Source organism: Medicago sativa, chromosome 4, assembly GCF_051527215.1.
Source record: "Medicago sativa cultivar Bolivia chromosome 4, Bolivia_mono, whole genome shotgun sequence".
Classification (NCBI taxonomy): Eukaryota; Viridiplantae; Streptophyta; class Magnoliopsida; order Fabales; family Fabaceae; genus Medicago; species Medicago sativa.
This window is the reverse complement of record NC_140752.1, coordinates 52,266,476-52,292,149: the sequence shown is the minus strand read 5'-3', so window position 1 is coordinate 52,292,149 and position 25,674 is coordinate 52,266,476. Positions and strand designations below refer to the sequence as shown.

At 32.8% G+C, this 25,674-nt stretch overlaps 1 protein-coding gene and 1 long non-coding RNA gene across 4 annotated transcripts; one reads left to right on the top strand and one right to left on the bottom strand.

The window, feature by feature from the left end:
• Window positions 1-4,258: 4,258 nt before the first annotated feature.
• Window positions 4,259-22,619, top strand: LOC146929744 (protein DETOXIFICATION 40-like). Of its 2 annotated transcripts, XM_085701502.1 has the most exons (7): window positions 4,259-4,670; window positions 5,510-6,141; window positions 10,278-10,334; window positions 11,602-11,840; window positions 21,459-21,577; window positions 21,656-21,742; window positions 22,043-22,619. In XM_085701502.1, exons 1-7 carry the CDS (start codon window positions 4,311-4,313, stop codon window positions 22,106-22,108), a joined length of 1,560 nt encoding a protein of 519 aa, XP_085557628.1. In that variant the 5' UTR covers window positions 4,259-4,310; the 3' UTR covers window positions 22,109-22,619. The 2 variants fall into 2 exon arrangements, with proteins under 2 accessions (XP_085557628.1, XP_085557629.1); XM_085701503.1 differs by lacking the exon at window positions 11,602-11,840.
• Window positions 15,502-17,546, bottom strand: LOC146929745 (uncharacterized). Of its 2 annotated transcripts, XR_015006122.1 has the most exons (5): window positions 17,324-17,546; window positions 17,130-17,217; window positions 16,880-17,026; window positions 15,927-15,965; window positions 15,502-15,757 (listed from the first exon to the last, which is right to left on the bottom strand). It is a non-coding gene; the product is annotated as an uncharacterized LOC146929745 (long non-coding RNA). The 2 variants fall into 2 exon arrangements; XR_015006121.1 differs by having other exon boundaries at window positions 16,880-17,217.
• Window positions 22,620-25,674: the final 3,055 nt, after the last annotated feature.

Here is a 25,674-nt window from a genome sequence, read left to right as displayed (position 1 = left end):
AGGCATAATACCTAGAGCGTTCGTCAAACTGGGATAAATGTGCAGGGCCATAAATGTTGGTCTATATGGCTAATTAGTTACCAAGCTAGAGGGGGGTGAATAGCTTTTTGAAAATTTTTCCGGAGTTTTAACAAAAACCAATTTTAATGAAATTGACTATTGGAATCATGCTTAAACAATCATAAACAATGAATCAAAAAGACAAATATATGTGCAATAAGATTTAATCTTGGAATTGAAAGATTCACAATACGAATCTTATTATACAATCAAACTTTAGTAATCCTTGAAAATTGCACAAAACTTATAGACACAATTCAAACGAAACCTATTTGAACAAAATTACTAAGCTATCAAATCAAAACACAATACATGTGTACTTGAAGAATTGAATAGATTTTGCAATCAATTGATCTAAGCAAATTATAAGAAACCTAATTCAATGAATTAGATTAATTTTCAACGAAAAACAACTTAGATCAACACTAGCAATTATCCAAACAATTATTCAATTAATCACATGCAATAGTAAAAAGTAAAGAGGATAGGGAAGAGAGATAACACCAATATTTTTTAAGTAGTTCGCTCTTTTTCGTCCTCGCTAGAGCTACGTCTACTTTTCTTGATGAAGTACACCTTCACCAAGGTCATCCAATAAGTAACAAATGTTGATTACAGTGTGTTTACAAGAGTTCTTTGAAATTAAACCTAATTCTTCAACCCCTATGCAGACACTCCCCGAAACTCCAAGTAACCCTTAATTTGGTGCTCCTTGAATCTTCGGATCCTTGATTACCAGTGCACCCCTTCAAACTCTTCACTCAAGCCTTCAATGCTACTTCTGGTAAACGAACCCCCTTCGACTTCAAGAACGGTTAGAAAGACCCCCAAGTCCTTTGGACATGGAATGACATTATTCATTTCACTTTGAAGCCTTGATTAAGCCCAATCAATCTTCTTGAGATGACCAACTTACAATCCCTACTAGCACCCTAGAGAATCAATGTGACTCAAAGAACAAAGTGATTCTAAGAAAAAGTGTTTAATCTTGAAGAATATATGAACAATGAGTTTTTGACACCTATAGAGAATAGTTGCAAATGATTCAATAATTTTGGAGTTATGAGGAGAACTGTATATATAGTGAGGGGTGATAAGACTCAATTTTCGCACAAAATGAACAGATTGAATCGATTCACTAAATGGTTGAATCGATTTAGACAGCTAAAAATAAATCAGGAAAGCATGAAGAATGATACGATTCAGTGCGTATTTGAATCGATTCAAGTGAACCCAGGATGAAGAATGACACGATTTATGTCTCTTCTGAATCGATTCAGTGCAAGTCAGAGAGTTTTGTGAGTTGTTTCAAACAGAAAAGAGTCAATTCATTCTTGAACCGATTCAAAAAGATGTGAATCGATTCACCTAAAGTCAGAGACTTAGATGAATCGATTCAGTGTGTATTGAGTTGATTCAAGATGACAAAAGATGAACTAAGACACTTTTTCATGAGACATAAGTGAAACTAAGACCAAGACACATAGATTTCTGGGTGCTTTAACATGCTAACCATAAGGCAATCATCAAAAGATAAACTAAGCTAAGGAACATCATCAAAAACAAACACACATGTTTTTAGAATACACCTTAGGAAAAGGTTGTGTGCGGGTTCTATGTCTGAAAGAGAGTACAATGCTACGAGTAACTCTTGTTAACCGGAATTTTACTCTCTATGTAGAGGTTCAAGTTATAGACGACACCTTTGTTTATTAGCAATCTTATAGAAACGTTTTGACGTTATTTTTGAAACCATTTTTTAAATTCAACTGTGGGATTGTTGGACCATTGGTGTGAAGTTGGAAGATTAAACACCAAGTAATAAAACTTTGATTTAGTGTGGTGTGAATTAAAAAAATAGAATACGAGGGTCCCACATAAAATAGAACACACACATTAGTAGTGTTTAAATTGTAGTATTTAATTTTAAACACTTGTAATGATAAACATAATAGTAATTATTTTTTTTACTCATCGATATCATTTCCCATAATTATAGTTTATGTTGGTTGTGATAATATTGAGAATCTAACTGAGTTTCCTATCTTTCCTTCATTCATATCCAATTAGTTTGTTTCCTCCACTTTTGTGGATTTGTTTCTTTTTGATCTTATCCGCAAGTGTTGTTAAACTGAATAGTGGTTAAGCTGCCTTTTGATCTTATCCACTAGAATAATTGTTGTCGCAATTTTAACTAAATCGGTTACAAAATCTCTATATAAATAAAGGACTTCACTTAGTTCAAAAATACACCAAAAAATTCTATTGAGTTATCGAGAAATCTTTCTCTCTTCTCCCTCTTTCTGCTTGATGCATTTCCGAGTCACTTCTCCCCCTTCTTTTCGTACCTTTGGAATTAAGAGTGTTCTTAAGATCGTAGTCGCTTTTGTGATATAATGTTCCTTTAGAATTAAGAATGATCTTAAGAGCATAGTCCCTCCGATAATATATGTTCCTTCGATAGTATACGTCCCTTCGGAATAAATAATACATTTAAGATCATAGTCCTTTTTTAAGAATAATGTCCCTTCGGAACTACGAATGATCTTAAAAGTATAGTCTCTTTTAGTATTTTCTTTCCTTGGAGAAGTTTGCGGTTATAATGGTGGTAGCACCATATTTGAGTTGTTATAGTATCATAGTTGGAGAAGTTAAAAATTAGAATGGTGGAAACATCATCTTTGCGTGGTCTTTGTATACCATATTATAGTGATTTCAGTATTAAATTTAAGTGGACTTAATAAACCATATTAGAGGGTGTGATTCTGGAACGATTATCTACAGTGCAGTAGTTAATCACACAGTTGTCGATGAACTTGTTTTATCCTGGAGGCGGCGTAGTTGATAGTCTAGCATAAATTTGGGCAGTACCATGAATCGTCTTAAAAAGAGCGATCTGATCGTGACTCAACCTAGTAACTTCGGTAGATGAAAATTCTTTGTTAAAATAGATGTTGGAAATCCAAATATAACAACTTAGAAATCCAAAAACCAACATTTTTAAGACGGAACAATTGCAATTTCAACAATTTTAAGACGTTTCCTTTTGTTTTATGTACCGAAAAAATTATTTATTGAAGTTATGTTGTCCCTAAATACAACAAGGAGAAATCAAGCTATATAAATACATTTTTCCACTGAAATGATGAAGTGCTTGTTGTTTCAAACAGCAACACTAACAACAACACTAAAAAAATTCACATATGCTACTTTAAATCTATTTAAAATTTATTTTTAAAAATCAGAACTAACACTAAGAAATTCACATACGAAAGAAGCATCAAAGGATACCTTAAATGTTACAAACAATGAAAAACCACAAATATATTTATTTCTCACATATTTCTTTCTTCTTACAATCTAATTGATAACTTATTTCTCACAACCAATCATCTCGTAGTAGACCATGGCTGATTAATAGCAAGGTCAAAATCTTCCCTTATCGAGTATTCAATCACGTAACATGAAAACATGACATATGAATAAGAATCACCCAATTATGTTTTTATGGTAATAATTTCCAACTTTATATGCAAATGAATCTTCAACATTCATTTTTTTTTGAATAAAAATCTTCAACATACAGTTAAAACTCTATAAATTAATAATGTCAGGACCGGAGAAATTTATTAATTTAGAGAGTTATTAATTTATCGATAAATTAATAATTATTAATTTAAAGAGTTTTTAAGTAATTATACTGTACATACCAAACAAAAAGGAAAATTAGTCTATGCCTCTTAGAATTACGTTGCAGCGAACCTTGGAACTCAATGTAAATTAGTAACTACTGTGTTCATATGCATTGGAAATCAATAATGATTTTTGAAGTGCAGTAAATGTAAACAAGAGGAACAAATGTGTTCAATGTATTCTTAATATTTTTTTTTTCAGTTTCTATGAATTATTAATTTATGATTTTCTTGGGACCGAAAATTATAAAGGGATCTCCCAAAAAATTATTATCTTATTATTTTATCGAGTTTTTCAATTTTTTACATTGGCCCAAGTCGGGACCGGACAAATTTATTATTTTAGAGAGTTTATTAATTTACCGAGTATTAAATTAAAGAGTTTCTACTGTACATAACATCCATCACATAAAAACATTCGAGTCTCTATCTATTAACACAACTTTACACATAATAAAGTTAAAATTCCGACCCAATAAATTCTACAAAATTATAATAAACGAACCAAATTCCTTTCTATAGTTTGATTTACTATTGTGTCTCAAATTTTTCACAAACATGGCTACTTCTACTCATGTTCACAAAGATATTGATGAACCTTTGCTAGTACCTAGTGAACCAACACCAATACTACTATCATCATTCACTCATTCATTTGGTTCAAAGCATGAATCAGATGGTGAACTTGAACGAATACTCTCAGATACAAGTGTTCCTTTTGTGAAACGTATTAGACATGCTACATGGGTTGAATTTAAGCTACTTTTTTACCTAGCTGCACCTGCGGTAATCGTGTACCTTATCAATTATGTGATGTCAATGTCTACTCAAATATTTTCTGGTCATCTTGGTAATTTGGAGCTTGCTGCTGCTTCCCTTGGAAATAATGGTATCCAAATCTTTGCTTATGGACTCATGGTATGAATCACTCTCTTCTCTCTGTTTTAGTACTTGGATCTTCATTAATTAATTCAATTATTACTATCTTTCAGCACCATTAGTTTATATATATATATATATATATATATATATATATATATATATATATATATATATATATTACTGTTAGTGGGATTTGTCCATATACTTAATCACATCACAACAATAAATGAAATCAACAATCAAGACACACCACTTATGTTCTTCTCTTTTCTATGGCTTTGTCTAGAAAATTATTGGTTTATTTATATTATTTTATCCCTTTAGTTTAAAATAAGTATAATTTTAGTGTTTCTATCTTTTTTCTAATAATTTTAATTCCTCAAATTTTTTTAGTTTAAATTATCTGATCTCTCAAATTTATTGTAGGACCTAAATATTTTAACAAAAATAATACCTTATGGAAATTAGTGCAAGAAAATTGGCCATAAAGACTTATTTACAGGGACTAAAATAGTTCAGTTTTTTTAGGACCAAAAATTGCATATTATTTATAGAGGGACAGACACTATAATCAAAACTATTTTAGAAAAAAAATTATATTAGCAACAAAAGCTTACAGAGACAAATTATGAATTTTGTTTCTAATTTATGTAGTTAACTTAAGTAACAAGAAAGTAATAGACATATTTTATTTCATCCTAATTTTACTTATAATTATATCTTTTTAGTGCCAAGACTTGTGGGTTGACTAGTACTAGTAGTGTCTATCAAATATTTTGCCTCAGTTTATTAATTTAAAATTGGTATATTTCCCAATAATCTTGTATTAATAAAAAATTTGTTTTGAATAATTGGTAATGTTCATGATGAAACAGTTGGGCATGGGGAGTGCTGTTGAGACACTATGTGGACAAGCATTTGGTGCAAAAAAGTATGAAATGTTAGGCATATATTTGCAAAGATCAACAGTGCTTCTCACATTAGCCGGTTTAATTTTAACAATAATATACATATTCTCCGAACCAATTTTAATATTTCTAGGAGAATCACCAAAAATTGCATCAGCAGCATCACTTTTTGTCTTTGGTTTAATCCCACAAATATTTGCCTATGCTATAAACTTTCCAATACAAAAATTTCTTCAAGCACAAAGCATAGTGGCACCAAGTGCATACATATCAGCAGCAACATTGGTTATTCACCTTGTATTAAGTTATGTTGTTATCTACCAAATTGGGCTTGGTTTATTGGGTGCTTCATTGGTTTTGAGTATTTCTTGGTGGATAATTGTGATTGCACAATTTGTTTATATTGTGAAGAGTGAAAAGTGTAAGCATACTTGGAAAGGGTTTAGTTTTCAAGCTTTTTCAGGGTTGCCAGAGTTTTTTAAATTGTCAGCTGCTTCAGCTGTGATGTTGTGTTTAGAGACTTGGTACTTTCAAATCTTGGTTTTGCTTGCTGGGTTACTTCCTCATCCTGAATTGGCTCTTGATTCTCTTTCTATTTGGTAAGTTCTATTTCATTTCACCTATTTTTAATTCCACATGCTTGATTGCAATTAATTCTCAATCTAGCAAAAAGAAAAAATGATTTTGAGTCTTTTTTAAAAAAAAAAAACTAAAATAAGATTTTATGACCAAACAACTTTATGAGAAAAGTGTAGTTACATAAGATAAAAGGGACTCAGATTATTTGAGCCTCTTTTAACTTAACAAAAAATCATAAAGTTTAAATTCAATCCTAAGAATACTACTACAAGTTAAAAAACTTAAGAGAGAGATTTATCGTCTATTGCTGCTTTTCTCAACTCAAACGATTAATTAATATATTTTAGATTATGTCATCACGTTTAATGAACTTCTGTCGTGTTTATCGTCTTTTTTATTAGACGACCCTTTTCAAGGACTTAGTTTAATTTTTTTTCTTTTCTCATGTAACAAAAAATAAACTCTTATCACATAATTAGCACTTCAATATGTTATATTTATTTTTACAATATTTTATATTATATTAATTTGTTAAGGTATATTATTTAGTGTGTAACCAAAATAAATATTGTAACAAAAAAAAGGGTATATTTAATACATCATTGGTAAGATTTTTGTAAGATAGAAGGGGGATAACGGCTGCTTTAAGAAAAATGATTGTGGGTATATCAAACTCAAACTCAAACTCTATATGTTATTATTTCAAACTCAAACTCTCTAGTAGAGAAAATTGAATATATTATTATTATTACTGTAACCAATTTTCAGATAGTTCACTAAGGATGAATCCAATTTGAAGTCTATAACTACGAAGATGACAACTCTTGGATGTCACAAGTCCAAAATTTATTGAAAGTCTTTTGAAAATAAAAAGAAAAAATTCATAAAAAAAGATGACCATATAATAAAAAATTAAGAATCTTGTCCTAAGATAAGAACATTTATTATTCTTAACCATGTTGGAAAATGACCACAATTGACTTCTCAATTTCTGGAAGAACAAAAGTATGCGGTTACTGTCACTGTTATGAAACAATCAAATTCCACTGGTCAGTGAAATGGTGAAGACAACAATCACAATAAAACAAAACAAAACAAAACGCTTTAAAATATAATCATTCTTTTTTTTTTTTTTTGAAAGAAAAACATAATCATTCTGTTATTTATATTCTTTTAATATATATAAGAAATAGTCAAATGCAATTCAATAGCACTTGGATTAATAATAAAGGTTCTTTTCGGTCTAAGCAAATATTATGAGAACGTAGTAGTGTTAAATATCTTAAAGTTTGTTTTGCTATCCATAAAGATCCTATTAAATTGAAGGATTAATCTATTATACAGTTGCACGTAATGGATATCAAGTTAAAAAAACTAGTCAAATGCTATTCATTACCTCTGAATTACAGTTTTTATATAAAATATAAGGATTATAAACATGTATTTTATTCTTGAGTGGGCCTTATACACGGTAATAGATAACTCATGAAATTAATCCTAATCATGATTCTTAATGTGTGAATTATCGACTAATCTACTTAATAATTGTAAATAAAGATATTCTAATCAAGTATAAAAATATTATATCACACTTCCAAAGTCTTAGGTGGAGGATGTCCTACAATGAGAATGTCCTTGAATTCAAAGTACCAATGAAAGTATTTTAATGAAGATAGGGATGGGAATAGGCCAGGCTGACCTACAGGGGCCTACGGCCTAGCTTACGACAGGTCAGGCCAGACCAGACTTTTTTCTTAAATAGAGAAGGCCTAGACTTTTTTTAAAGCCTATTTAGCTTAAAAGGTCAGGCCACAGACCTCTCAAAGAGCCTTTTAAGCCTATTAGGCCGGCCTATTTAAGTAATATTATTTATTATTATATTATATTTTTTACTTTGAATTAAAATATAAATATGTAAACGTTTTCAATAATTTAAGCTTTATTAGTATACATTAATTTGTTGCATATATAAATGTATTATTATAAACTAGAATAGAAATATGATACAATATATAGTCGAATTCCCTAAAACCTCGTGTTGATTATCAAAAGAGTTTAATCTAATTGAACTATTAGTTTGCTAGTCCATTTAAACTTAGATCACATTGCTTATTTAAATATGTTCATAAGATATAGGCTTTTAAACAGGCTAGCAGGCCGTATCAGGCTTTCAGAAGGCCAGGCTCAGGCCTAAAAAGTAGGCCTATGACAGGCCGCAGGCCAGGCTTATGCTTTACAAAAATATGGTAGACCAGGCTTAGGCCTTGCAAAGGCTAGCTCGGCCTAGCCTATTCCCATCCCTAACTGAAGATATTTGCAGTTTGATGACGCGAAGGGACATGTAGGACACGAACCTGTCCACAAGCCACTTTTTCACAGACGAAGTGAATGTCCATCTTTATGTGTTTGGTTCTTTGATGTTGATTGGATTACTAGAAAGGTACATATCAATGAGTTTATCACAACATACCATGGTAGCTTTGTGAATTGGGCAATATAATTCTAGGAGTAGATTCTGTAACCAACAAGATTCAGACACCACATTGACAACACCGTGGTATTCAACTTCAACACTAGAGCGGGAAAATGTAGATTGACGTTTGTAAGACTACGAAAGTAAATTGTCACTGAGAAATACATAGTAGCCAGAGGTGGATCTCCTGGTATCTGGGCAACCTCCCTAATATGCGTCAGTGTATGTGATCAATGATGTAGTGGATGATGGATAAAGGCGTACACCATACTGACTAGTACCTTTAATGTAGCATAGGAAGCGCTCCATAACATGCATGTGATCATCCATCAAATTATGCATAAATAAGCAAATATGTTGTACCGCATCGGAGATGTCTGGCCGTGTGAATGTGAGATATTAAGGAGCACATGCAATAGTGCGATAAAGAGAGGGATCCTCATATGGGTTTCTGGTTTTGGTGCTAAGCTTTGGTTTAGTATCAACCGGTGACATGGCTTATATTAGGACATGCCAACGCTCTGAAGAACTTCATATGCGTATTTTTTTCTAATAATTACAAACCACCACCATGTCGAGTGACTGCTATACCTTGAAAATAGCTCAGTGGCCCCAATTCTTTCATAGCAAATTTAGAGTTGAGTGGTGAGATGATGGATTGGCGAAGATTATAAGTAAAGGTTGTGAAAATGATGTCGTCTACATATAAGAAGAGGTAAGTCATGTGATTGCATTTCTCGTATATGAAGAGAGAGTTGCCATACTTGCTTCGGATGAACCCAATCGATGAAACATATTCGGCAAACCATTTGTATCATGCTCTAGAGGCTTGTTTGAGGCCATAAATTGATTTGTGCAGGAGGCAAACATGACCATAATGAGTTGGATCTTTGAATCTCAATAACTGATACATGTAGACGGTTTCTTTAAGTTCTCCATGGAGAAAAGCATTTTTGGCATCTAATTGATGAACCTACCATGCTTTAGAGAGCATGACTGATCACAGTTCGAATGGCTATTGATTTAACAACTGAGTTAAATGTCTCTCCACAATTGACGCGAACGTGTTGACCTACACCATCACCTACAAGTTGGGCTTTATGCATCTCAAAATAACCACCAGCTTCTTCTTTGTGTCTAAATCCCACGTCTAATTTTTTAATAAGAGCATTACATTCATCATCCATTGTCATTTTTCAATTCGAGTCCTTTTTGTGCATAGAAACTCGGTTATGGGGAAGCAGTGATTTTGTATCATGTGGTGACCCATTATCTAGAAAAGTATACGTGGTGGAGTGGAGTGTGTATTTTGGAGAAGGGGAATTGGTTTTGATAAAAAAAAAAATTACATGATGATAAATTATGATTTTATTGAAATTACATGATGATAAATTATGATTTTATTGGATGATAAATCAAAGCACCTGTAACCATGATGATGGGATGGATATCCTAAGAACACACATAGTGTGGAGCGATGTTGAAGCTTATGTATAATGATGTAGGGAAATAGAGGATAACATAAACAACCGAAGAAATATACCTTTAATCTAACAAAATTTATCCTTCTGTATTGATCAGAACACCTATCACCCTATAAAATATTCTCTCTGAATTGATCACGTGAACTTATAACTTGTTTTATTTTCCTTTATGCACAAATTAATGTGTTTGTATATGCAGTACCACAGTGTCTGGATGGACGTTCATGATCTCAGTTGGATTTCAAGCAGCTGCAAGGTTTGGTTCTCCTTTAATATTTATTGATCGATTTCTGTTTATCATTGGTTGAGGTTGGACCTTCCACATGTTGTTCCTTGTTTACGACGACAAAAAAATTCTAATCAACAAATTGATTTTAGCTAAATTAAGAGTATAATGACATATAAAAGAATAGAAGGTAATCGATTCCACTAGACTCTAATACGGGTAGCACTTGGGTGACATTGTGGTTGGTGACATTGGGACATTGGCCAACCACAATGTCACAAGTGTCTTTCTTCTTTCTCTTTCAGAATATTTTTTTGTTTCTTTGTACACGTGTGACATTTTGGTTGTGACATTTTGGTTGGTCAATGTCACCAATGTCACCAACCACAATGTCACCCAAGTATCATCCACAATACTTCCTCAAGTGCTCATATGTATTATTAAAAAAGGGAAAAAATACATAAAAAAAAACTGGGGGACATAAACCAAACTCAATTTATCCACAAAAAAGTGTAGGTTTACCAAAATGGGTAATAAGAAAATTAAAAATAACACAAGTGGATAATAACAACCTCTTAATCAGATGTCTTCATTGCGGTGATTAATGGACCAACCGTCAACACAGAAGCAAATCCATGTACCATCCTCTTGCTGCAATGAACGGCAGCAAGTTAAACACTCTTTCGAGCCCCAAACTCGGCACTAAATAGTACCCTCCTTCTGGCGCGAAGGAGGAAGTCTGAAAATACCTAAATCACAACCACCATCGAGAAAGATTTGGAGCAACACAACATCCCAACCCTTATCGGACTTTGAAGAACGACATCAACCATGACGACAACGACGACAGTAGATTGGGAATCCATCCATTAATTGGAAGATTTTTCAGAAATCTCTAGTGTTGCCGCTAAAAATATGAATATGAATTTCATTAAGAAATAAAAATATATTATTAAAAGTCTCACATTAGATAAAAGATAATCTAAACAAATGTGTTAGGTTAAATAACAATTTCTAAGTTTTTGTTTCTGATGAGCATAGTTATAATGCATCTAAGTTTTTGTTTTATTTTACTTCACTCATTCGATGTTTATTACATCTATGTTGTAATACCAATTTCAACATATAGTTATGGTATAGATGCAAGCATTCTTTAAAAATGAATCATATTTGAATTTATTTATTTAACTCATTCATATATGCATCAAGCGATACCTACTTTTAAATTTTTCAAAGTAGTTTTTTTTATCTATATAACTACTATTGAAAACTATTGTTGTTTCTAATGAGCATCCAGTGTGAGAGTGAGCAATGAATTAGGAGCAGGAAATTCAAAATCAGCTTCATTTTCAGTGGTGGTGGTAACAGTGATTTCTTTCATAATATGTGCAATTATAGCACTTGTGGTGCTTGCATTAAGGGATGTTATCAGCTATGTCTTCACAGACGGTGAAGAGGTTGCTGCTGCTGTCTCAGATCTCAGTCCACTCCTTGCTCTTGCCATTGTCCTAAATGGTGTTCAACCTGTCTTATCTGGTATAATTATATTTCATCTTATATTTGATTTTTGCAAAATTTTATTTTGCTTTAGATTACTACCATTGATGCAAAAAATGAGATTATAACATTCCACAATGGACTATTTTGATGAGTGGTCAACCGGCAAATGCTTGAAAATCATTTGAAACTTACTTTAAGAATGACAAATTTTGTCTTTTAAAAACTGAAATGCATCCTTTGTCTCATCTTCATAATCGTAGACACTGATTTGATAGATGTTGGTTCAACAAAAAGAAAAATATGAATACTCAAAACTTAATTTATATTCTAATTTCTTCTAAAGTTTTGTCGAATTGACACCAATCGAATCGCCGCCTTAATGATAATAAGAATTAAAATCATGAACTTCAAATTTCAAAATGTTGGCGCAGCAAATCAAGCTTGTATCACAAGCAATAACCAGAAGCAGTTTTGCAGTTTAGGGTTTTAGTGAATTTTGTGATTTAGAGAGATTGAGAAGAGAAAGATTATGTGATTGAGGAAAGTAATTGTATTTTTGAAGATAGATAAGAATGTACAATGAAAAGTAGCTTATATACACTATTGTGTTAGGTAGCTTGAAGCACAAGCAATTGTAACAAACCCTAACATTTATTAGCTACACTCTAACAAACTAGTAACAAACTTCAAAACAAACTAGCTGAAAGTGTGATTAACCATTTAAACATGATTATCACTAATCTAAACTTGAATTATCAACTAACATCCTCCCTTAATTCAAGTTTCCACTTCCTTCATGCCAATCAAGCTTCTGAGCTTGATGAACCTGTCAACCTTCAATGCTTTAGTGAATATGTCTGCAAGCTGCAGCTCAGTGGAGCAATGGACAATCTGCAGTGCTCCCTTGTTCACTTGCTCCCTCAGAAAATGGAACTTAGCCTCTATATGCTTGCTTCTCCCATGCAGAACTGGATTTCTTGCTAAGCTTATAGCAGATTTGTTTCTAATGAACAATGTTATAGGTCTGCTAACCTCTATCTCCATCTCTTTGAGTATATTTTCAAGCCATATTGCCTGACATGCTTCCATACACCCTGCAATATACTTAGATTCACAAGTTGACAATGCCACAACTGGTTGCTTCTTTGCACACCATGAAATTGGGGCATTCAGGAACTTGAATAGGTAACCTGAGGTGCTCTTTCTATCCTGCTTGTCTCCACACCAATCAGCATCAGAATATGTCATCAGTTCCATTGAACTATCATTCAAACATTTAGGAAATAGGATGCCATACTGCAGTGTTCCTTTGATGTATCTCATCACTCTTTTGGCTGCAAGAAGATGAGATATTCTTGGTTCACTCATGAATCTACTGATTATACCAACTACATATGCAATATCAGGCCTACTATTGCATAGATACCTCAGTGAACCTACAATTTGTTTGAACAATGTAGGATCCACAAGTTCTTCTTTTTCATTCATCACCAATTTTACATTTGTCTCAGCATGTGATGATGATGGATTGCAGTTCATCATATTGAACCTCTTCAATATATCAGATGCATACTTCATTTGATGCATCACCAATCCCTCTGCAACTTCAGTAAATTCCATACCCAAAAAGTATGTCAATTTTCCTAAATTTGACATTTCAAACTCACTCAGTATCTGTGATTTGAATGCTTCTATCTCTTTCACATCACTACCAGTCTTTATCAAGTCATCAACATATAGAAAAATGAGTAGTTGATTACCTTCAATTCCTTTCTTCACATATACACCATGCTCTGCATTTGACAAATTCTTGATGCACAAGAAAACTGTCAATTCTCTTGTTCCAAGCTCTTGGTGCCTGTTTTAATCCATTGAGTGCGTTGTGTAATCTATACACCATATTCTCCTTCCCTTTGATTTTGAAACCTGGTGGTTGTGTCATATACACTTCTTCATCTAAGGGACCATTTAGAAAAGCAGATTTTACATTCAAATGATGCATTGGCCAGTTCCTTCCACATGCTATAGCAACTATCAATCTCACAGTCTCTAATCTTGCTGCTGGAACTTAAACTTCAAAGTAATCCATACCAGCCTTCTGCATGAATCCCCGTAGCCACTAATTTTGCTTTGTGCTTGGCTACTTCACCATTTGGCTTCAGCTTCAACTTGAAAATCCATTTCACACCTATTGGTTTCTTGCTAGCAGGCAGTTCAATCAGTTCCCATATGTTATTTCTGTTGATTGAATTCAACTCTTCAATCATAGCATTCTTCCATACATCTTCATTCAATGCTACATCATAATTGATTGTTTCTGCATCTGCTAATAGTGCAATATGAACAAATTTCCCTTTTTCATTAACTAAATTATCTGGAGTGACTTCATGTCCAACTAATCTAGTGGAAGCAAATCTCTGTCTAGTTGAAGTTCTAATGGCTTGATTCTCTTCAACATGTACTTGAGGTTGAACTTCAGTATCAAGTTGAACTTGTTCAACTTGATCATCTTCTTCAATTATTGTGGGAACTATGGGCCTGTAACCCTTCTCTTTCTTATTTCAATCTCATGCTTCATTCTCACAAATTTTAACATCTCTATCATATCCATTGTTCTTGCCTTTAGACCAGTTTCCTCCCTTAGAGTTTTTCTTCCCTTTCTTGAAGTTCTTCCTATATCATTATCATCCTTCTTGATAGTTTGAACTTGCAGGGCTTGTTGAATTGATCTTTCACTGCTTCTTTCTGAAACCATCAATTCATGAGCTTCTAATGAACTCAGCAACTCCTCAATCTTCAATGTCTTAACATCTTTTGATTCCTGAATTGCCACCACAATGAAATCCAACCTTGAAGATAGGGTCCTCATAATCTTTTCAACAATTTGTTGATCAGCCATAGCTTCACCACAAGCTTTCATCTGATTCACAAGATTGATGAGTTTGGAGATGTATTCAGTAATTTTCTAATCATCCTCCATCTACATCAACTCAAACTTCCTCCCCAGTGATTGAAGCTTAATCAATTTCACCTTATCATCACCTTGATGATACTTTGAAAGAATGTCCCATGCTTCCTTGGAACTAACTGTTTTTGAGATTCTTTCAAAGTTACCTTCATCAAGACTTCGTTGACACTACAGCATTTATTGTCTCTGGCAACAATGGAAAATTGTTGCTAGAACTATGAAAAACGTTGCCTAAGAGTATAGGAGACGTTTTTCAGGCGTCTCCTATACGAGCGTAGCCTATTGTCTAAGGGGACGTTTTTTATGCCTCTTTGGGCACACTATTCATAAACGTTGCCTAAACTATGGGAAAAGGGGACGATTTTCCCAACGCACCTAAGGAGACGCTTTTCAAATGTGGCCTAAGAGTTAAACAATGAGCACAATCTTAAAACGTCCCCATAGCTTCTTTTTTTTTTTTTTGAGAGAAAACGTCCCCATAGCTTATAACAGAAATTTTTTAAAATAATATATATATATATATATATATATATATGCTTCAATTGTATTTTTTTTTTTTTAAAGATTTGGTAGTTTGAATGTTATCATAGTTTCAGACATATTTTTACAACCATCATCCAAGGGAAAACCTTGATATGATGAATCATAATAAAAGTTGTTATAGGCTCACACATTATAGGTTGGAAAGGATTTCAATCCCACATGAGAAAGTGATGCAAACAAGTAATATATTTTAGAACATATTGGTTCCACTTAATAAATTATATTCAAGGAATATATATCACACCAAGTATTGCTTACAAAATAACTTTTAACAACAAACTACAAACAAAGTCCAATCATTAACGTGAAAATGACAATCTTTACTTGATCAATCATTTTTTCATCAACCTTAGAACAATATCAATAGGAAAACTTTAACCTCACTAGTCCGTGCATGATTTCCTGATAAAAAACATCCAAAGCGCTAAACCAAAATAAGTGCCTGTGATGAAACATGAAGAATATTTAGAATATTCGAAAATGAATCTTCTTTCATGATTTTTTTATATAATAAGAAAAGTAAACTTGAAGAGAGAACTTACAACTAGCATTGACATAACAAATTAGTATTATTGACATAACAAATTAGTAAACTTGAAGAGAGAACTTACAACTAGCATTGACATAACAAATTAGTATCACCAAAGAACCTGAAGCAAATATAAAAGAATAGAGCTTCAATTAAACATGTTCATTCATTTTCTTCTATAATCAACATTCTTTACATGCATTCGAAACTTTTAGCTTTCCAAATCCTAAGTTAAGAAGAAGTGATTGAACTTTTATTTAAATATGTCTATATATGATTAACAAAAGAAAGCCTCATCGTTGCACAATAAAGTCCCCTAAATTATTACTAATTTTTATAACCACATTACAAGCCTCATTTTATTTCTAGCGATTCAAATGATGTCAAAATAAACATATGCTTAAAACTTCCCATCCACCAATGAGCTAGCAGCTAGAATCAACATAACAAAACTGCCTTATGATGCATAACAATCCAACACATATAAACGATGACATATTTAAAAGCATATTCAATGGTAGGCATAATTAAACCAAATTTAGTACAAGTTGAAATATGAGTATGATTACCAAATTGTCATTCCTGTCAAAAACACCACACCCCCATTTTTCAATACACCATCAATACAAGAAATACTATTTCACTCCTAACAAAAAGCCACGACTATTTTCAATACACCACACCAAAGACCTTCCTTTAATCACTTATAAATTAAGAGACACAACACAAATAATTTTACTTTTACATACAAGGATTCATATAGTTTTGTGCCTAAATCGAAGGTATGGTGACATAAATGTGAAGGTCCTCTCCCTCTGATCTTTAACTCACAATCATCTTTATCATTCTCTTCTCGGAAAAATGGCAGAACACAATAATATAAAGAACACGACAACTCAAAGATTAATTCAAGAATCAACTAGTGTAACATGAGGTGTTCTAACAAATCTCATTGTTAATTCCCTCTTCATCAACAAACAACTAAAATATTATCTTATAATTACCATTCAAATTCAAGCTTACTAGAGAACATACCTTAGCCATTTTGAGACAAAGTTTTAAATAATTAGTAAAAGGCTCTAATTCTTGATCTTCTTCAACACTTTCTTCTTCTGCAACTCCATTAAAATTCCCGCCCTTAACAGTTCAATATATACGCACTCTTTGGGCGAGAGGACTCCACTTGCAATAACAATTTCAACCAAAAATGAGAATTGGAAAAATTAGGTAAATGGATTTTGATGTTTCGGCCAATTCAAGGAGGTAAAAGAGGAAATTAACTCACCTTGCTTCAAACTCAGCCCCAAATCGTCTCCGGTACGGTGTTCACGATAGCAGAGAAACTCCAACACGGTGGTTTTCCCAAATTGGTACTGTTACCACCAAATGAAGTGAAAAGAAGGAATTTGTTAAAAATATGACTGAAACATAAAAGAAGAAGAAGAAAGACAAAGTATTGTGGCCGGAAAATCCCCTTACTGCGGCGGAGAAAGAAAAGGGTCGACGAAAAAGCTGCTCCTTTTATGAAATTAATTGAACCAATGGAAAGCTCTCGTCGAGAGAGTAAAGAAAACTATCTTACTTTTTCCGATCTGTGCACATAGCGGTCAGAGCTGCGCCGAGAATGGGTGGATGGCGGTGGTGATACAGTTCATTTGAAGGGAAAAGAAGAAGGAGGTGAACGCGAGAGAAGAAAAGAAGCCTCTAGACCTTTTATTTTATTAATTTATCTATATATAAATATATAATAACTTTTTTTATTTGTCAAAAAAAAATATAATAACTTTTTTTAGTAATATAGGTGTATAAGATAACTATGACTATGTTTACTAATATTTTTGAAGAGCTGTGTTTTAATATATCCCGTTAAAAAAATTGTTGATATATGTATATATAGACAACCATAAAAAATAAATTTTATATATACTATTATTTCTCTTAACAAAATTTATTACTATTTTATATACTTATGTCTACGACACTAATAGATGCTTTTTTCGTCTTTTATTGAACAAAGAACGATAAAATAATAAAAAATAATTAAATTAAAATGGAAATAAAAAATGTCAAACCAAAACACAATATTCTTTTCTATAAGTTCAAAATATGTTTTTTTTTTATAGTATAATATTGTTACGGTCGTTGTGGATTGTGTTTATTTTAATGGAATTAAATTAATTTTGTAATTGATATTTTAAATCGATATATATATACTATATATAAAGTGAATAGGGAATTTTGGGTATTAAATAGATTTTTCTATAATAATGTTATATTGTTGGTGCTATTAAAAAAGATAAGAATTTTTGTTATATTTTTTATATTATCGTTGTTTTTTTAGGGATTATATTATTGTTGTTATTAAAAAAGATAAATAGGTTTTTACATTATATTGTTGGTTCGAACCCCGGACCGTGCATATATTATGCATTTTTCTTACCAACTGAGCTAAGCTCGTGAGGACAAATATGGTTTGTTGTGTTTGTTACATTTAAAAATCACAAATATCTACACTTACAATATTAATCTATATAAAAAAATTTATACAAAATATATCGTTTGTAATTTAAACTCAAATTTTCTATAAATATCATTGATAATCTACAAGTATTAGCGCAATAAAAAGAGTGGAAAGACAGACATGTGAGTGCCCGTCTTTTCGCTGGTAAATTATAGAAACAATAAAATAATTTAAATAAAGGTTAAATTATAGAAATGATAAAATAATTTAAATAATTTTTCTTCTTTTGAACTAAGTTTGATGTTCAACATCTTATAGAGTTCAGAGTTAAGTGCAGCGGATAATAAAGATATATATATATATATATATATATATATATATATATATATATATATAGAGAGAGAGAGAGAGAGAGAGAGAGAGAGAGAGAGAGAGAGAGAGAGAGAGAGAGAGAGAGAGAGAGAAGCAATTATCCTGGTTCATTCCACAATTCGGAAGTAGTCCAATCCCCTGTCACTTACAAGAGATTTTTCACTATAATCACATAAGATTACAATTGCTAAAGCACACAAGCAAGAGGCTTCCTATGCTCAAGCATATAAGCAAGATACTTCTATCAAACAAGAATTACAAAAAAAATAATTGTTTGGTTGAACACTTAATATACAATCAGTGATGTTCATAATACAAAACAGTTCAGACACTAAAACTTAAGAATTTCTAGGATATGAAAATTTATAAGAACACCGCCAACGGGTCTGAGCACCACGAACACCGCCAACACGGTAACCCGCACCTACCATTCGCAGCAACAACGGACAACAAGTGCATGCCAATTTTTTGCCTAGAAGACTTGTTACGAAGCACATCCATCAACTTGGAGGATCTAAATCAACACAGACGTGAACACATGGAACACGTTTTAGAACGAAACTGCCGAATCTTAGAAAACAGATCCGGTTTTGGAGAAACCCATAACAGAAGATGCAACCACCTCCAAGAGGAAGACAGCGGCAGCTTATAAGACCATGCAACAAAACCCCGATGGACCAACATCCAGATCTGATGAGAGGAGGATCAGCCACGGAGTTTTGAGGGAGCACGAAGCAGACTGCGGCGATTTCTTTCACCGGCGGTTGCTTTAACAGTCCCGAAGGGGGGCCAGAGGTGGTGATGCGACAGAGATTCCGTCGATCGCATCACCTGCGCAAACAACTACATGACGGTGGTTGTGATTGGATTTTGAAGGAGAAGAGATAAGCTGAGTTGTTGTGTGGTACGAAAGTTGCAGGTCAGAAGGGATAAGGAAGGAGAAGAGCCTGCGGCCACTCCAAACATAGTTATATATTCAAGTTCTTCACAATTGTACTATTTGTCCTTCACTGTCATTTCTCTAAAAATAAGCATCGAAATCCTTCTAATCCTTCAGAACCGTCGTTGCTTCAGGCTTCTATATCCTTCTTCATCTTTGTGTCTTCAAACAACCATAATACCTTGTTATCATCAAAACCTTAAGAGGCATTGTGTAAACTCATTTTGTTCCAACGCACGTGTCTATCTTTCCGCTCTTTTTATTGCGCTGACACGTGTAAATTATGTATGGTATTTTATATGAAATTTTGATTTTGATTAAAATTATTAGTAAAAATACTTATGACTTTCAAATTGTAACAACCACAAAAAATAATATTTATCTTTTCAATAACAACAATAATTTAACAAATATAATATAAATCCATATTTTTTTTAATACCACCGACATTATAATAGAAAAATTTGTTTAAAGGTATAATTGAAATTATAAAAAATTCAGCTCAAAATCTTTATTCGTCTTTCTACTCTTTTTATCGCACTAAGGTTTGAAAATTATGAACGGTATCTTTTAATTTCAGATAACACTTTCCTCTTTTCTTCTTCTGATTTAATCATTTTTATTATAAAATATCAACATCGGTATCAGTTTTCATCAAATAAATAAATAAAAAAAACTTGTTAAAAATCTAAGAAATAATATAATGATACATTAAAAACGTCCCCATAAGTATCTAAGGGGACAATTAACAATTGCTGCCAAAGAGATATTAGAGTAACACTCCAAAAACGTCCCCAAAAGTATTTTAGGGACAATTAACAATCGTTGCCAGAGAGATAACAGAGTAACATTCCAAAAACGTCCCCAAAAGTATTTTAGGGGACGTTTTTCAGGGGTTGTGAAAATATTTCTGGCAATAGTCAGAAATCGTTGCCTTAGCTACTTTTAGGCAACACTTTTTACCTGTTGCCTAAAAAAGTGTTGCCAGAGACAAGAAATGGTGTAGTGTGAATTAGGAACAAAGCCTTGCAATCTTTCTTCTTCAGTTCTTTGTGTGTGTTCCTTTGCACATCAGTGGCATTCACAGCTAAATCACCTACACCATTCTGCACAATTTCAAGCAAATCTTGTGCACCAAACAGATTCTTCATCACTGCACTCCATCTTTCCCAATGGTGTGCTTCAAGAATTGGAAGATGAGTGTTGAAACTGCTGCTACCACTCATGGTGTTTCCTTCAGCGTTTCTTCCTTCAAATTGCATGATTTAAGATCTTGATTACTCCTTAGAACGAAACCACAAGCTCTTGATGCCAATTTGTTAGCACAACAAATCAAGCTTGTATCACAAGCAATAACCAGAAGCAATTTTGCAGTTTTAGGGTTTTAGTGAATTTTGTGATTTAGAGAGATTGAGAAGAGAAAGATTATGTGATTGAGGAAAGTAATTGTATTATTGAAGATTGATAAGAACGTACAATGAAAAGTAGCTTATATACACTATTGTGATAGGTAGCTTGAAGCACAAGCAATTGTAACAAACCCTAACATTTATTAGCTACACTCTAACAAACTAGTAACAAACTTCAAAACAAACTAACTGAAAGTGTGATTAACCATTTAAACATGATTATCACTAATCTAAACTTGAATTATCAACTAACACAAAAAACGTTGTTAGTTTCAAATTATTTTTAAGAATTGGTACTCCACATTAACTACTTACCAAGATGGTAAAATTCACAACCGTAAATATTTTTGAATCAATCATTTTAAACAATTATTTTTTGGTAAATCATTATGTTTATAAAGTCAAATTCTAATCTTATTATTTACATGAAAGGGGTGGCCGTTGGATGTGGATGGCAAACATTTGTTGCGTATGTAAACGTTGGTTGTTATTACGGGATTGGCATACCTTTGGGTGCAGTTCTTGGTTTCTATTTCAAATTTGGTGCCAAGGTATATATGATTTTCTATCCAAAAAGATTTCCATGTTTGATTCTAGCTCTTATTATTGAAGTTTGTTTTTGTGTATAGGGAATATGGTTGGGAATGTTAGGTGGCACGGTTTTGCAAACAATTATTTTAATGTGGGTAACATTTCGAACGGATTGGAATAATGAGGTAAAACCTTAAACACACTCCTCTAATGTGTACTCTCACTATTTTAGGGTTAAGTCTCGCAGATTTTCTATGTCACTTTTCTCTTATTAATGAACTCTCCAAACTCTTTATTTCTCTCATAATATTACTCTCTCTTTTAATTATATTTTTATTTGTTAATAGTTTTACATTGATATATTCTTTAATGACTATTTTGTACTTGAATGAATTAAACTATTTCTTAATAGTCTCATCGGTTTGATATCTGATTCGATTATAAAACATTGCTTGTTTCTTAATGAAAGTATTTTGTATCTGCAGGTTGTAGAATCAAACAAGAGGCTAAACAAGTGGGAGGGCAAGACCGAGTCACTCCTCAAGAATTGAAGCTCTTAACCATTTCACGACGTGATTAATTGGTCACAAGTCCAAATAAGTATTATAGAAAACTATTTCAAAATATCTCTCATATTTAAAAAAAAAAAAAAAAAGAGGAGTGCTAAATCTACCGAAAAAGTCACCACGAAAGCATCCCGAACAAAACATAACCAATAATAAAAGAGGACTGAGCGGAATTCAAGGAGGATGGATATATAAAAAAAAAAAAAAAAACTGCACAGCATAACAGCTTCGCTATTTGCTCGGTACAGTTTCCTTCGCTATACATAGCATTTTTCGAAAAAAAAAATAGTCGAATGAGTGAGTGTGTCGCGTTATAGATAAGCGACTTTTATTTGTTTTTAGAAAAAAATTTTAAAAAAAAAATATTTAGTTTGGAAGTTTGTATTTATCTAGTCTGTGTAATATATTGTGTAAAAATCAGTCTTAGTTATATATATTTTTTAAAATGTATCATGATTTATGAAGTTAATAAATATTATTAAAAATCCATCAATAATCGGTCTGAATACGAAACATGTCTAGTTGGATTCTGATTTGTAGCAGAAATGGGAGCTTAAGAAATATTGCTCAGATCCGACTCATAAGTAGTAATCTCCCAAATCAATGGTGTGTATGCGGCTAAGGGCCAGATGATGTAAAAATACTTGCTCAGGTGGTTCCATACTGTAAGGTTTGAACACATCCCCTAGTAGAAGAATCTAAAGGTCGATGCAATCTTCAAGCTAGCAAGCTTTAAGAGGATGGAAACAAGACAAACATTCACAAAACTGTCTCAACCAAGGTGGAGAATCCGTAGCAGAGGTTCGGGAGGTGGAAACCCAAACTCCCACCAACTGAAGTCTGGATGACCCCGGTGATGGAATACTTTAGGACTGCACGCTACCCGCAAATAAGAACAAGGCTTTACGCATAAGATGCGCGACCATTTATTTTTCTGTAATCGAATGACGACTATATCGAAGAGAGAACTCTGAACCATTGTCCTTAAAATGCATGACAATGGAAGAAGGAAGCAATGTCCTTAAAGATATACACAGAGGGATAGTCAGGCATCACTTGGTGGCACGATTGTCAGCAAGAGAGGCTTTAAGGGTCAGGTAATAATAGCCCATGATGGGCACAAACTCTAAGGAATACGTAAAGACATGCGACAAGTGTCAACGACATGGAGAAATGCGTGTGATGACAGATCATCTTAGGTTATTTTAGCACGTTTTTCAGTCATTTTCAGTAGGTTTTAGTAGCAAAAAGGAGGAGTATTAGAACGATTGCCTATGATTTCAAGACTTTTGTAATGTTTTCTATATTTGTGTATGTAATTCTAGTTTTTCCGAAACATAGCAATTTTAGGGGGTTTTTGAAGTAATTCACAAAGAAAACATGCAAATCGGCAAGTCAAGAACATCCGAAGATTTGTGAAGACTTTGGTAGGACCAAGAATGACGATTCAAGAGGCCTCAAGAGAATTTACAGTGGGAGGAATTATGCTCCCAAGTTTCGAGGCAAATTATTTGAAGACGAACACCTAAAACGACGGAAAATCAGAGAAATTGGGCCTGTGAAGCATCACCATGCGCCTAGAGCATACACAATGCGCCTATGGCATGGTTTCTGCAAGACATGCGCCTAGGGCATTAGCCATGCGCCTAGGGCATGGTTCTGGCTGCACTCACATGCGCCTAGAGCATTGTGCATTCGCCCCGAGCATCCGAAATGTTTTCCTGCTTTTTTGTGGGTAAAGCCCGTGTTTTTAGCACAAACCCAGTTAGAAACTCCCACTATAAATACCAGCTTTCCTCATTCAGAATTTCTCGTTCAGAACAGTGGCAGTTCAAGAGGAAGGCAATTCTACAGCTTTGGAGGAGTTTCTATCTTCTCCTTTATTTTCTAGGGTATGTTTTTATCTTTAGTAATTTGTTTTTAGTTACCATGTGTAACTAATTCTTTATAGGTTAGAGTTATAAGATGAACCTCTTTTTTTTTTGTTAGATATTTATTTAATTTAATGTTGTTTATATTTTATTTGTTTTATGTTCCTATTAAGTTTTGTTAGGAATTTAGTTTATTTCTGTAGTAGCGCAACCCTAGATTAGATACTTAGGTTGTGACAGGGCCTAATATTGATATTACTATCCTGATGCTTATATCTTGATATTTATATCTTGCTATTAATATCTATATGTCTAGGAAGTAATTAGTAATAGCTAGAGAAAGATACCGAAAGCGAGTTGACCCTAGTAGTAAGTATTTAGGAGGTGACATTACTAATGTTAAGTAAAACCTGCTGAACCTAGGTGGTAACTAGTTAATAATTAAGGAAACAAGTGTCTTCTTGAAGGAAATAAGTCGTAACCTAATAGAACCATTCTCTTAAACCCTTGGTAAGGTAGACGCTGATAGAGCTGCCCGTTTGTAGAACTACTAAGAGTGAGAGGGAGTGTGCTATGAGTGTCCTAAGATTCATAGATAGGTAGACCTACATGAACACTGGCCAAGTGCAGCTTGACGACCGATTAGGTTAGTAACGTCTCAATGACTTTATCACTTGTATAGTCTACCTAAGATAAATAAACGCGACATTATTGTTATTTAATATCCAATAATATAAATAGGGGGATTCGAAGATTCCTAACCGTTGATTACTATTCTGCAACTAAAACAGGTAAACTGCTTTATTTCAAATCTCTAAGCCTTAACTATTTTATTTTATCATCATCAAACTAAAAATAAGTAACGTGAATTGTTTGGACGAAACGACAATCCATGTGGATACAATACTCTACTTATCACTTTATTACTTGGTAAACGATTTGGTACACTTGTCTAATCCGCACATCAGGTTTTTGGCGCCGTTGCCGGGGATTGTTGATATTTTCGACTAAATAATTCAAATTACTTATTTTACATATTTATTTTTCTGTCATTTATTTTTCCGCATTTTATTTTTCTGTTTTCAAAAAAAATTCAAAAATACAAAAAAAAAATCAAAAATTTAAAAAATACCAAAAATATTTAGTTCGAGTTGAGTCATTTTATTAGAGTGTAGTTTATCATATAATTTATTTTAGTCATACTAACATAGTTTATTTTTTTGTTTGCATCTAGTTTATTTTTCATTTAGTACTAACCATTTTCTTTTATTTTCTTTTCATTTAGGAACTAACCTATTTTATTTTTCTTTTTATTTTCTTTTTAGAGTCTTATAGCTTACGTAATAATTAGTTTGCATACATATTTTAGAGAGTGATAATAAAAGTAACCATTGTTATAATAACTACAGGTATTAGATCGAGTCTAGTTTAATAATAGGTCATTTAATTTTATGAGTCAATTTATTTTGCATTTAGGGTTAGGATTACCATATCGTAATAATAACATTAAGTCATAATAATTGGTAGCGTTAATAGGTAGTAGTAACAATAATTTATAGAGAAGTTCTACATGGTTATGAACCTATCATCAAATCTAGCTCTAACTTGAGGGTTAGGAGAGACAGGAATACTAGTAGACACGGGTACACCAGTAGTAAATGGAGGCACAAAGGTTCCAAT

What these genes read in the sequence shown, in the direction of transcription:
- LOC146929744 (XM_085701502.1), top strand. Translation starts at nt 4,311, where the DNA reads ATGGCTACTTCTACTCATGTTCACAAAGATATTGATGAACCTTTGCTA. An exon ending in GGATTTCAAGCAGCTGCAAG is followed by an intron (nt 10,335 to 11,601) that starts GTTTGGTTCTCC and finishes ATGAGCATCCAG; the next exon opens with TGTGAGAGTGAGCAATGAAT. An exon ending in TGTTCAACCTGTCTTATCTG is followed by an intron (nt 11,841 to 21,458) that starts GTATAATTATAT and finishes TTTACATGAAAG; the next exon opens with GGGTGGCCGTTGGATGTGGA.